Here is a 12,416-nt window from a genome sequence, read left to right on the forward strand (position 1 = left end):
GGTCAATTTTACGTGAGTTGGAGGTAGAGCATTTTCGGTATAGACGGCCATCTTGGGGCGCAGTCTTTCTTTTGGAATTCAGATCAGGACCTCAGACTGCTCAGAATGTAACACAAGTCTTTCCTGTTTCTATAACGCGCATGTTTCACTTCTCCAAGCATTCTCAAAATCACTTCTTGAGTCAAGAAACTACATTAAGGATTTTGAGCATTCTACAAGCTTGACCATATACATACACATATTGTGTACTGAATCTTCTTCAAACTGAAATAACATTTTATAAACTATCGCTATTAAAATGATGTACTGTTTGTTTCGTTGCCCCATGTATTTTCTGCATTCTCTTTTTAACTTAAGAAATAATTACATTTTTTTGTGGTCTGTCGCACTACAGATTTATTATCGGAGCATTGTTCAACCAATCCATTAGCCTGTCCTATAGCAGCTTTTTTTTAGCTATATTTCTCCACAGTGCCTAAGATTTACAAAGAGTACAATCCCATCACTCGCAGCCCAATTTCATGATTTAATGTCTGGAAATGAAACCTTAGAATACAAACGTCTTGAAGGACCGGCGACTGCAAATGTTTCTCAGGGGCACCCAGCTGAAGAGGAAGAGAATTCCACAGCTTAGGAGCTGCCACAGAGAAGGCACGGCCACCTAACCGAGATTGCTGTACACACAGTGCCTGAATAGTGAGTTAAGTCTGAGAGTGAAGCACTCTAAAAGGTACATAAGGACAGAGTTTATGCTACAAATACTCCGCTCCAGTCTTGTAAAAGATCCTGTATACATCACACAATGACTTAAATTTAATTCAATTGTCTAATGGAAGCCAGTGCAAATGACGCAAGATATGGGAAACATGTGCACCTACAGGAGTAACATGTGCACATACATCTCTAGCTGCTGTATTATGCAGCAACTGTAGCCGGCGGATAATATAGGATGTCAGAGCGAAATAGTGTATTGAAGTAATCAGTGAAAATCATAACCAACAAAGAGATAATAGGAGCATGAAGTTGATAGGGAATATACAGAGTGTCATCAGTTTAAAATGCCCACTCTGGCAAACCAAGGACACTTGGTCTTGCATTGTAAACAAGATATTTACGCCCAGGTCCTTTGTAGTAATGACAGGTGGTAGTCAGGTAAGTTCGTAACATGTCTTTATTGTCTCTTAAGTAACTTCTTAGGTAACATGGAAGAGGCGCTGGCAGTCCCACCCGGCAGGCAAACTCCCAACCGTCAACTCTCGAGCCCCACACACGTCATTCCCCACACCAACATTCTGACTATAGGAACGTGCGTGTGCTCGCACGAGATAAACATAGCACTAATTACTACACTTCTCCCTCCAATAGTTCCTTTGAGAACAAACCTTCAAATGCACAACATGTGGCCACCATGCTATGCACTCAACCTCTAATGAGAAATACTAACACACCCCTACACCCAACATAAACCAACGGGTTAGGAAACTGCAATAAAGACCACTCTTGGATAAATAAAACAGAGCGCTTAACCGCCCTTACCGTAACCTCGTACCCAGGTGATCCAACATAACTACAACAACCATGGACCACCACAATGTACAACATCAACGAGATGGTAACCCACAAACAAATACCAGGTCAATAATTGATTTCCTTACCGACATCAACGGGACCTAAAACCCTCGAGAACAAAAACAACAAAAGGAGCTCTACCGCCAAACCCCGAGACTCAGGCCTGCCACACCTGACATACCCTAAATCTCACACTAACCAGCCTATCCTTCCGTACACACTACACCTTCCAACCCAGGCTGCTCCCCAGGGCCTCCAGCCTGCCACGCCGGAGCACTAACTAACCGGCCATCCATGACCCACAACAAGCACAGCACTCAACCCGAGATACACCAAATAAGGAAGTATAGAACCCAAAACCACTGGTACACCAAATGTGGAACTAAAAAATATCCACTGACATTTTTCTACCAAAACACTATACACCTACCGTATGACCGCAAGCCACTGCCGCCCAAAACAACCACAAACTGTGGTAAATTTCTGTTAACTGTGACACTACACCATAGCAACACCATCACAACCGTGGACACACCACTGCTGCGACACCACTCACACCATGGCCCCAGGCCACTGCCCTCAGCACTACTACTCAACTATAACCTGCAACACCACTCGCACCGTGGCCCAGGCCACTGCCACCAACACTGCTACTCAATTGTAACCTGCAACACCACTCTCACTGTGGCCGCAGGTCACTGCCACCAACACCACTCAATTGTAACCCCAGGCCACAACTGAAATCACTAAACCGCCTCGAAATGAACACCAAGGACTGTGCACACCAATCCCCAAGGATGGGCCCACCCGGCTGCCCACCGTGTTCCAACACAGAGCACTACCCAGTCAACATATTGGCAAGAAACTCACACAGGAGGTACATACACACATACTCCCAACACTCGAATGCTCTTAACCATATCATGCATTCACATGAAGTGCATACACCAAAAGTCCATAAATCCCATTTCATGAGAACTTGGCCCTCCCCTGCAAGGAAAAACATGAATTAAACCATTACATGAACTGTTCCAACGTCCATATATGTCCATAGTTCTGGAAACCTTCGCCCTCCCCTGCAAAGGAAAACATGCAAAACGCATTACAGATAAGGGGTCACGGATCTATCACGGAACCAAATTAAACCATTACATGAACTGTTCCAAAGTCCATATTTGTCCATAGTTCTGGAAGCCTTCGCCCTCCCCTGCAAAGGAAAACATGCAAAAACACATTACAGAAAAGGGATCACAGGATCTATCACGGAACCCCGGAACCATTTCCCCCCCTGCAATGAAAACATCTCAGTTAAGAAGCAAAACAATGGCACACATGACTGGACCACAACACATACAACAAAGTCACTCAAACCATACAGGCCCAAACAAACATGTACAACAGAGGCCACTACACAAACACCATCACACACTCACACAGGCCTCAAACACAACCATTAATCCTCACTAAATGTGAGTCGATTCATTCCCACATAAAATTGAAGTAGGTCAGGATCGAATTCTTCCAAGATAAAAATAATAAAATAATAATAATAAAGCAATGAAGTACACCTGTTACAGTTCTCCCCAACGTGACAATCCTCCAATCCACATGACACACAGGTACGGTCACACTTCTTTTTCGGGAGAACACAGTACTTGCCAAGACCGTCCACTTCTGAAGACCTCTTACGCGTAGCCCGATGAGACCCCACGACCTCCTCCACAACATGACCAGTCTGGCGATCTCCATTTCCACTCTGATGTTCTGGTTGCCCCATATTGTTGACGGCGAGGCACTCATCCGACAACATCACCGGAGGCGAAAGCTTTTTGCTGCAGACAGCAACCCCAGAAGACACTGGAGAATTAATGTCACAGGGCCTCTGCAACGCACATTCACAGGCCACACTTTTCTCCAGCTGCTTCGCCATGAAGATCGAAACGCTGTAAACTATTCCATAAATAGAAAAACAGATGTGAAATCCGGAACTCCAAACTCGATGCCCCTAAACAACAGGACGTTCACTGCAGGCGGCCGCACACCACAGGGCCACCCACTGGGCATTGATACTTCCAGCCCAGCGGTGAAGCACTGCACAGGACTTCAGCCATGTCACTGGCACGCCGATCAGCGCCACCCTCTGGAGACTGACGGCGACCAGGAAGGCTGTGCCAACGGTAGACCACGGCAACAGCACACCGCTGGACCCCAGCTACACTGCGGCACCTCCGCCGCCAAATGGACTAAGGCCCGGCTGAAGCCTTCCTACAGCACACAGCCTCCGGCACTCCAAGACCTCAGGCGATGCCACGCCACTCCAGCGTTCCTGCAGACACCAGGGGCCAGCCAAATGGATTCTGACACTGTACTCCAACCCGGTTGACAGCCCTAATGCAGCGCCGGTCTGCCCGACAATCGGACCCAGGCGCAGGACTGTCACTGCAGGACCCAGGCTCACGCGGCACAGCGTGGATACCGCTGCACTCTCAGGCCCTAGACCTGCCGGCTTTGGACTCTCTGGCTCCAGCTCTGGACCCTTGGACGCAGGACTCAACCCCGACTACGGACCACCAGAATCTGCCAGCACTACACTCCCGCTCAGACTGCCCTCTCCAGTCCAACAACTGGGCACCAACACCGGAGGATGCGCGAACACGCCAACAGTCACGTTCTGCTGGCCCAGCGCCCCGCCAGGTGGGACGACAACGATGGAGGGCAGTGTCACCATCTTCTCCGCTGCTCCCTCTGCAGCAGCCCCGAACCTCGTCGCCAGTGTAGTATTGACGGGTGGTAGTCAGGTAAGTTTGTAGCGTGTCTTTATTGTCTTTTAAGTAACTTCATGGGTAAAATGGAAGAGACACTGGCAGTCCCACCCGGCAGGCAAACTCCCAACCGTCCACTCTTGAGCCCCACACACGTCATTCCCCACACCAACATTCCAACTATAGGAACGCGCGTGTGCTCGCACGAGATAAACATAACACTAATTACTACATCCTTCACCACCAGTACATGGGTTAGAAATGTCCCAAGCACAGGTGGCCATAAATCAGGAGAAGAGGAAGCGGGGCCCATAACCAGTACCTCTGTGTTTTGACCGTTTAGCTTCAGCCAGTTGTCGTCCATCCCATAGCCTCCTGGCAACCCCTAAGCTGAGACAGTGTCCAGCTGGTCCAAGTCCAGATGCACAATGATTTGAATGTCAACAGCATAGGAATATCAGCGGAGACCGTGGGAGTGGAGGAGCCCCAGCAATGGCTGGATATAGATGTTGAATAAATTGGGAGATTGCGCAGAAACCAACCTATTGCAAACACAAAATCCAAGGGTGAGCTCAATCTGATCGGAGCTATTGGAGCTGGACTCCAATGTTAATCTATGTGTAAAGCATTTCTGGGTTTGGATTGGTAAGTACTGGGTCAGTGGTTGAGATTCACCTAGCCTCTATTTGGAAGAATGACACATTTCTGTTTAGGTCACTAGCAGGTCAAATCAGCACTTGAGGTATTCCCGATTGGATTCCTGGTTTCAGACTTGCTGCAAGTCCTGAATTCCTGCCGAGACCCTGGAGGAAGAGCATTGCAATTCTTCTTCTGGATCGAAAGACCACCAGAGGACAGTCTAAGGCCAGCTGGACCACCAAGGGTCTTCAAAAAGCCTTGCTGACCATAGCTGAATGTAAAAGGGCCTGCAGTTTCACCTGGGAAACCTTATACTCATAGGGGCCTATCGACTTGCTTAGACTTCCTGGACCTGACTAGAGAGTGATGGGAAGGACTCCACACCCAATCTACCAAAAGAGGACATCTGGATTCTGCCAATGCAAAAACGAGTGCCCCCAATTATGTATGCTGCTTAGTCCTGATAATGAAATGAAGTGCTGTTTGCGTGGTACCACCCACGTTGACAAAGAGCTGCCCCAAAGTTGCAACCTGGCGTAGTCCCGAAAGGATTTGAGCTTTTCTGAGCACAGGGTGATCATGTTTTCTGCTGTTTTTTGAGGATCATCCAAATAAAGCTCCCTGCCAACTGCCCTCTCTGAGGAATCAATTGGCTCCATAAAGAGTTGGCAGCAGGACATTCTTGTACTCTGAATCTTTTCACATTCCCCAGTTTGTCCTGTAGGTACCATAGCATTACTTCCAGACTTCAGAAACACTACTGGAGAGTAAACCTGGGAATTGTTTCGATTTCTCATGTTTTTTACCATTTGACATTCAGCCCATCCTAAATATTTGGTGACTGGCTCCAGGCAAGTTCCCTGCTTAGGCCTGTCTTGGCCTTCTGATTGGCCTCCCGTCATTTCCTTTTCGCACATAATTGGATTCGCTATTTTCTGTCCTTGTCTGGGTCAGCTTGACCCCTTCTTTCTTTATTAGCGGATGGTGTGCTTCAAGACTTCAGTAATTTCCATGCCCTGTACTTTGTGTTCCCGTTATCGAAGATGGGACTTCATTAACTAGAGAAAATGCCTAAACCTATACCTGTTTTTGTGAAAAGATGCACAAGCAGCAATCTGTTGTGCCAACTGTGGCAGAAGGACAAAACATGTCCTATAAAATGAATGTCTGAGTTTTATTCAAACACAGGAGTTAGGTGGGATAAATGGTGATCACTCAGAGGGGGATTATATGATAAACTGAGATTTCTCTCTGGGAAAGATCTAAACAAAAAATGTCAGAATGGTTCAAATAAGACAGTGTCTGGTTTCTCTGTTAATGGTTTCTATATTCCATGGTAATTTGAAGTCTTTCTCCTCTAAAAGATACCTTCCCCGGGAATGTTCAGTTTGCGTTATATAGTAAAAAGGAAAGGTGTTGTGGAGAAATTGCTAGGAGACTGAGCTGTGTTTATTCATCAACTGAGAAATGCCTCCCTCTGGGATGGTTCTAACAGCTTGCATGTACGAAGAAATTATGAAGTGTCAGGGATCCTCTCCAGTAGAAATACTGCTCTCCGCCAGGTACTCTAAACTACATGCAGTCTCGAGATAAAGCACCCAGATGCTGATTGGCTCACAAGCCTGTGATTTCGTGTCTTGCATACTAGCACAAACCATTGGCACTGTATGAAGGACATATTTTTCCATTCTTGTGTCTTCATATACAAATATCAATGCGTTCCACGATATGGAGCCCAAATGTTGTAATATCGTGAAGAAATGTAGGTTTTATCAAGCGACTGTAAATTTAGACATTATTTATATGGAGCATTGTATAATGGAAATATTGTTTATTAATTTTAATGTTTTATTAATAGAATATTGATGTTTGATGAATTTGATATTTGAATATACTGGTTGAAAAATGAAACGTGTATCTGTGTGTATGTGTATATATATATATATATATATATATATAATGTGTTCAGTTTTATTTTGAGCAATATGTTATCGTAATGCATTCTTTTAAATGTGTTTTTCAGAGAAGGCATGATCATGAAAAAGTCTGGTGGCTACAGAATTCCTGGTTTAAATTGTTGTGGGCAAGGAGTCTGTTATCGATGGTCCAAAAGGTAATTTGTAATTTGAAAGATCACAATACATAAGTGACCACTGGAGCCTTTTGTGCCAAAACTAGTGTATTCCTGGGTCTGGATGAAGAAGGCATTTCTCACTGATGCTAGGCTTGTTAGACAGACAATTATTTTCAGGCTGTGTTTTTACGAAGACCAAAGTGGTTGTACTGCTTATGTAAGGTTACAGACTATTTCTCTATATTTTGAGAATTCAAGCTGAGTTTGCTCCTGAAGGTCACAAATCGCACATTTCACTGTACTATGTTTGAGAAAATCACCCAGGCCTGTTTTTTCATGGTGGTAATAGTTTTATTTTTCACTTTATTAAATGTAGGACTACAAGTCCCAGGATTCCAACAAAAAACTGGCCAGGATGCCTTTCTGACACATGGAAACTTGAGATCTCAATACTGTGAGTTATGAGGGAATAGTCTCTGGGGGTTACACGAGATGCATGGTAGAACCATGTATCACCCCTTGTTCTCCCTTTTAAGAGTAAAGGCAGATTACAATAACAAATAAACCATGTGGTGAATTTTCCTACTTGTAGGACAGGGAAGTGACAATTGGGTCAGGCTTGGGGGGAGTTGTGAAAGGACGTGGCTGCAACATGGCAGTGTGCATCATACATGCTGAGTGAGGGGGGGGTCAGGATGTAGACGTTAGATTCCATCACCATTCAGTGCATAAGACAATACACGTCTACTGCCAACAAAGTCGTCACTGAGTTTGTTGATGCCTCCCTTAAGACTAGTAGTGTACCTAACAGTCTCAAATCTGTGTGGATCTCACCGCTGCTTAAAAAAACATCTCTGGATCCTGCACTACCCACCATTTACTGACCTATTACCTCTGTCCTCCTCCTTCTCAAAATGTGTGATCCCATTGCCTATTCCCAATGCAACACTTCCTAGAATCTCACCATCTCCGATGAGGCAGGCAATCAGGGTTCTGACCCAAACACAGTACGAAACTGCCCTGCTCGACCTCAAAATGCAGTTAGATCACATCAGGGACACTCTTCCCATCATCCTCCTCCTCGACTGGTCAGCAACGTTTGACTTAGTCGACCATGATACTCTCTGCCAACACCTTGGCTCACATTTTCTATTCTCTGCAGATGACATTTCCTGGATCAAATTGTTTCTTGGTCAACATACCTGTAGAATTTTCATTTAGTAATTCCACGGCCGATCCGATCTCCATCCCATTTGGAGTCCCTCAAGGTTCCTGTCTTCGCCCACACTATACAATACCTACACCAAGCCACTATTTGACATTCTTGACTCGCTCTATATCCCATGCACCAACTTTGCAGGTTATCCTCAAATTCTCATCCCACTCGCTGGCTGCCCCATAGAGGACTCATCAACAAGACATACTGCACTATCCAAAACTGGATGGCCAACCACAATCTCTGTTTGAAAGATGATAAAGCAGAGCCACTCATAGAAGGATCCCCCTATCGGCTCAATAAACTGTATGCGGCCCTCTCCTCCTTTACCATCAAAGGCTCTATCATCCCAGTGCTCAAATAAGTTAAAACCCTGGGGTTCTATCTGGATGTCGTGCCAACCATGACCAAGCACATCAACGCCCTGGCATCCTCTACATCCTAAACAGTGCAACTCGTTGAGGAGACCATTTTTGATTCCTAACTCCCGCATGCTCACTAAAGTTATCATCAACAAACTTGACTATTGTAACGTGCTCCTCATGGGCACCTCGGCAACCAATTTGGCCAGGCTTCAACTTCTCCAAAATAAAGCCCTCCTGGCCGGGCATACTCCGCTCTGACCACATTTCTGCTGCTGCCAGACGTGAAGTTCCCTGGAGGCTACCCATTAAATCCTATATTCATTTCAAAACATTGACCTTGGCACATTACTGTATCCACAATGATGCCCCCTCTACCTTTACAAGAGTATTTCCCAGAAACGATACTTGTGTGCTCTCTGTTCCGCCGGCAGTATTTCACTCGCTACATCACGCTTCAAAAAGTCCAGAGCTGGTGTGTTAGCTTCCCTGTCACTGCCTCTACACTCTGGAACACTCTACCCACACTCATCAGAGACAAGTGCCCGTCCGATACCTTCAAGATGCCGGTCAAAACCTGGCTATTAATTAAGTAGGAATAATGACTCTCTATTCGCAACTACCACCACCAAGTTGCCATTGAACTGCTTCCTTGTTGATCTCAGTGGTTAAATATATATTTCTGTACAAACGTTGCGATATTGCTGGGTTTAGGCATTACACAAATTCTATAAATAAACAAGATCCAGTCCTGTGCAATTAAGAGCACAGTGTGCTTTATTGTGAAGTGGTTCTACACCAGCATTGAATTTATTGTAGCCATGGGAAAAGTCTGAGCCATTCCCGAAAAATAGCATCCGTTCTGAGAATACTGTTATGTTCAAGGCATAACAACGTTGCAAAGATGTGCTGGTAGTGTCCCCATTTAACATTTAACAGCAATACTTTGCCCCTGAGAAATGCCAATACGGTCCAATTAACCAATGTCAGTATAAGTAAAGTTTATTTAAAGAGATGTGACTTCATAGATATTTGTTTTTGCCGTGAAAGTAAGGTACAGCCGCCTTGATGAGATGCGCAGGTACTCTTCCATTAAACTACACTAATCCCGACGGTAAGTGTAAGTACTGTCCCATTTGAAAAATGGTCGCCTTGTTAAGAATTGAACAGCTGTCTTGACATTGCTGGGATTCTGAACTGTAACCTACAGTTTAGACCCTTTAGCAGGTGCATTCCTAGGTGGAGGGTTCCTACATGCACCTTAGCCCTTTGCTGATACCAAAGCCAAACACAAATGAGACATATTCACCACCATCCCAGAAAGATTGACCACTGAGAGAGCATGTAAGGGCAGCCCGCTCATAAACCTGAAATGAAAGGTGATGGGGCTGGCCATTAGATTCATGACTCCCTTCCAGTACATGAACTCATCCTGAGAGCTAGACTGGATTGTTGTGCCAGAGGTTGTCTTGCAAAGGAATATTGTATGCACATCCCCGGGGGATAGCTCAGCACAACGTGTTCACCTTGAAAGCAAGACGACAAGAAGCAACACAGGTTCGATCCCCGGGTCCACGCTTAGAAACCTCTGGGTATTTAAGCGCGTTATAAATACGTAACTAAGACAAAAAAAAAAATCCTGTAACAGCGCCTCCATGCCCGCGGGCTGTGAGCGCTTTAAAAATGCAAATAAATACATAAACACGTGGGATTATGAAGACTATTTGGATACTATGCACTTCCACATGAAGTTATTTTACACCAAATCCTGCTAGGTGTGTTATCTGTAGCGTTTATCACACCATGGAAACCAGGCATAGTCCTAGTGAGTGTTGCCCCCATTTCCAGATGATTAAGAGTATTATCGTGTTGTATTCCTTTCTCTGATCTGTGTCTAAAGCACCATTTCTTTGAACACAGCTATTGCTAAGTGGTCTCACAAGTGGTCCCCACCATTACCAGGAGCTTCTGTTGCAAAGCTCGGAAATGGGAGCCTAAAGTTGGGGGGGGGGGGGGCGGGCAAAAACACATAAGGCTAGGGATGGACTGGGGAAGATCGAGCAGTCCACGTGTACCTCCAGTAGGGCGTGCTTCCTGAAGTCCCATTATCTAGCCTAAGGCATGGAACTTCATCACAACTGAAAGCAAGCAAGCAGATTCGTGACATGGACATAAGTCGAAGTAGACTATTACTGTGTTCATGATTTCATTTGCATAGGTTTGACACCTGCCATGCCAAGGGATCAACAAAAGTCTTGAGACTATGTTAAAGTTGAACAAAACGTTTTTTTGGTTTCGCAAGGGTTGGTTTTCAATATGTCAGATATGTGCTCAACCCCAAAGTCTGTTATTTCAATTCCTTCCTCCTCAATCCCTTGGTTCAGGGTCCCCTACGTGGAGAGACAGGCATGTGTAGCGTCTGGAATTCAAAGTGTCCATCCTTCTTTCATGGCTTTTGTTGGGCCTTGCTTAGTGGTCTTATGTTTGGTCCAAATGTTGCCTTCCTTCTCAGACACTTGCAGAATATCTGGGATTGCCACCTCTGGTGCCCTTGGTGGTCTTTACATGGTCATACATAGGCATCAGACTCTGTGTGCCCTGGAAATAACACCTCTCCCATCCTTCGACTCGAGTCTGCCCTAAGGCCTTGACAGTAATTTAAACCAAGCTATGAGCCTCTTAAGTGGTACGATACCCAGCTCATTTTCAGGCTACCCTCAGCCTCCCCCTCTCCTTCCCTCATCTCTGACTGTCTGTCTGCTATCCAAGAATGGTGTGCCGCCAATGACCTCTGCCTTAATGCCAGTAAGACTGAGATTCTACTCATCGGTACTCCCACTCCCTCCTTCCCTGCAGCTCTCTGGCCTGCCTCCCTTGGCCCCCTCGCTGCTCCTACCGGCAAGGCAAAAAACGTTGGGGTCATCTTCGACTCCACACTCTCCTTCTCTCCTCATATTTCTGACGTCGCCAAGAGGTCACACTACCAGCTGCACCTCCTCAGAGGTATTCTTCCCTTCCTCTCCTTCCCCCAGAAGCTCATTGTCTCCCGAGCCCTGGTTCTCTCGAAGCTGGACTACTGTAACAGCCTCTATCTTAACCTGCCTGCCTCCACTCTCCGCCCTCTGCAACTCATCCAGAACAGAACTGCGAGACTTGTCCTTGGCCTCAAGCCCAGGGACCGTATCTCTCCAGGACTGAAATCTCTACACTGGCTCCCAGTGGCTGCGAAGATAAAGTTCAAAACCCTCTGCATTGTCCACAAGGCCTTCTGGGGCCTAGGTCCTAAATACCTTCAACTCTCTCTTCCCAAATATCTTCCTTCCCGAGCCCTTCGCTCATCCGCCTCCAATTCCCTCAGGGTTAGCCGCTTCTCGAAGCATCGAGCTGGGGGTAGATCTCTCTCCGCGGCAGGGGCCTCCCTCTGGAACAGCCTTCCTGCCTCCCTGAAACTTGAGGAGAACCATCTCCGGTTCCGGAAGCACCTCAAAACCTTCCTCTTTGCTTCTGCTTTCTCTCTCCCTCTCCCCTGCTGAACAGCTAATTAATTCTTCACTGAAACTGCACTGATCCTGCAACTGGACCACTCTAAACGGCCTCGGTCCTGGGCCCAGCCACTCTCCACTTGCACTGATGCCCTGGAACCCCTTTGCACTGCGGGACTGTCTCTGTATCCCTACAGCGCCCCCCCTTCCCCAGCACACTTGCTCTGCACTTACCTCGCACTTGCCACCAGCTGGCCCTATTTATTTATTTATTACTTTACGCCACTTACCTTGTACTGCACTTCCCCCCCT

The 12,416-nt window shown here is 46.2% G+C and overlaps 1 protein-coding gene across 2 annotated transcripts in view; it reads left to right on the plus strand.

Annotated features, from left to right (window-relative positions):
• The window catches only part of PLD1 (phospholipase D1), an 886,935-nt gene that overhangs the window by 588,738 nt on the left and 285,781 nt on the right, over positions 1 to 12,416 (plus strand). For both annotated transcript variants that reach the window (XM_069618743.1, XM_069618744.1), the window contains one exon: positions 6,994 to 7,083. In XM_069618743.1, coding sequence (XP_069474844.1) covers positions 6,994 to 7,083 — 90 coding nt within the window. The remainder of the gene's footprint in view (positions 1 to 6,993; positions 7,084 to 12,416) is intronic.

The sequence above is a fragment of the Ambystoma mexicanum genome, chromosome 10 (genome assembly GCF_040938575.1).
Source record: "Ambystoma mexicanum isolate Mex_15411 chromosome 10, UKY_AmexF1_1, whole genome shotgun sequence".
In the NCBI taxonomy this organism is placed as follows: Eukaryota; Metazoa; Chordata; class Amphibia; order Caudata; family Ambystomatidae; genus Ambystoma; species Ambystoma mexicanum.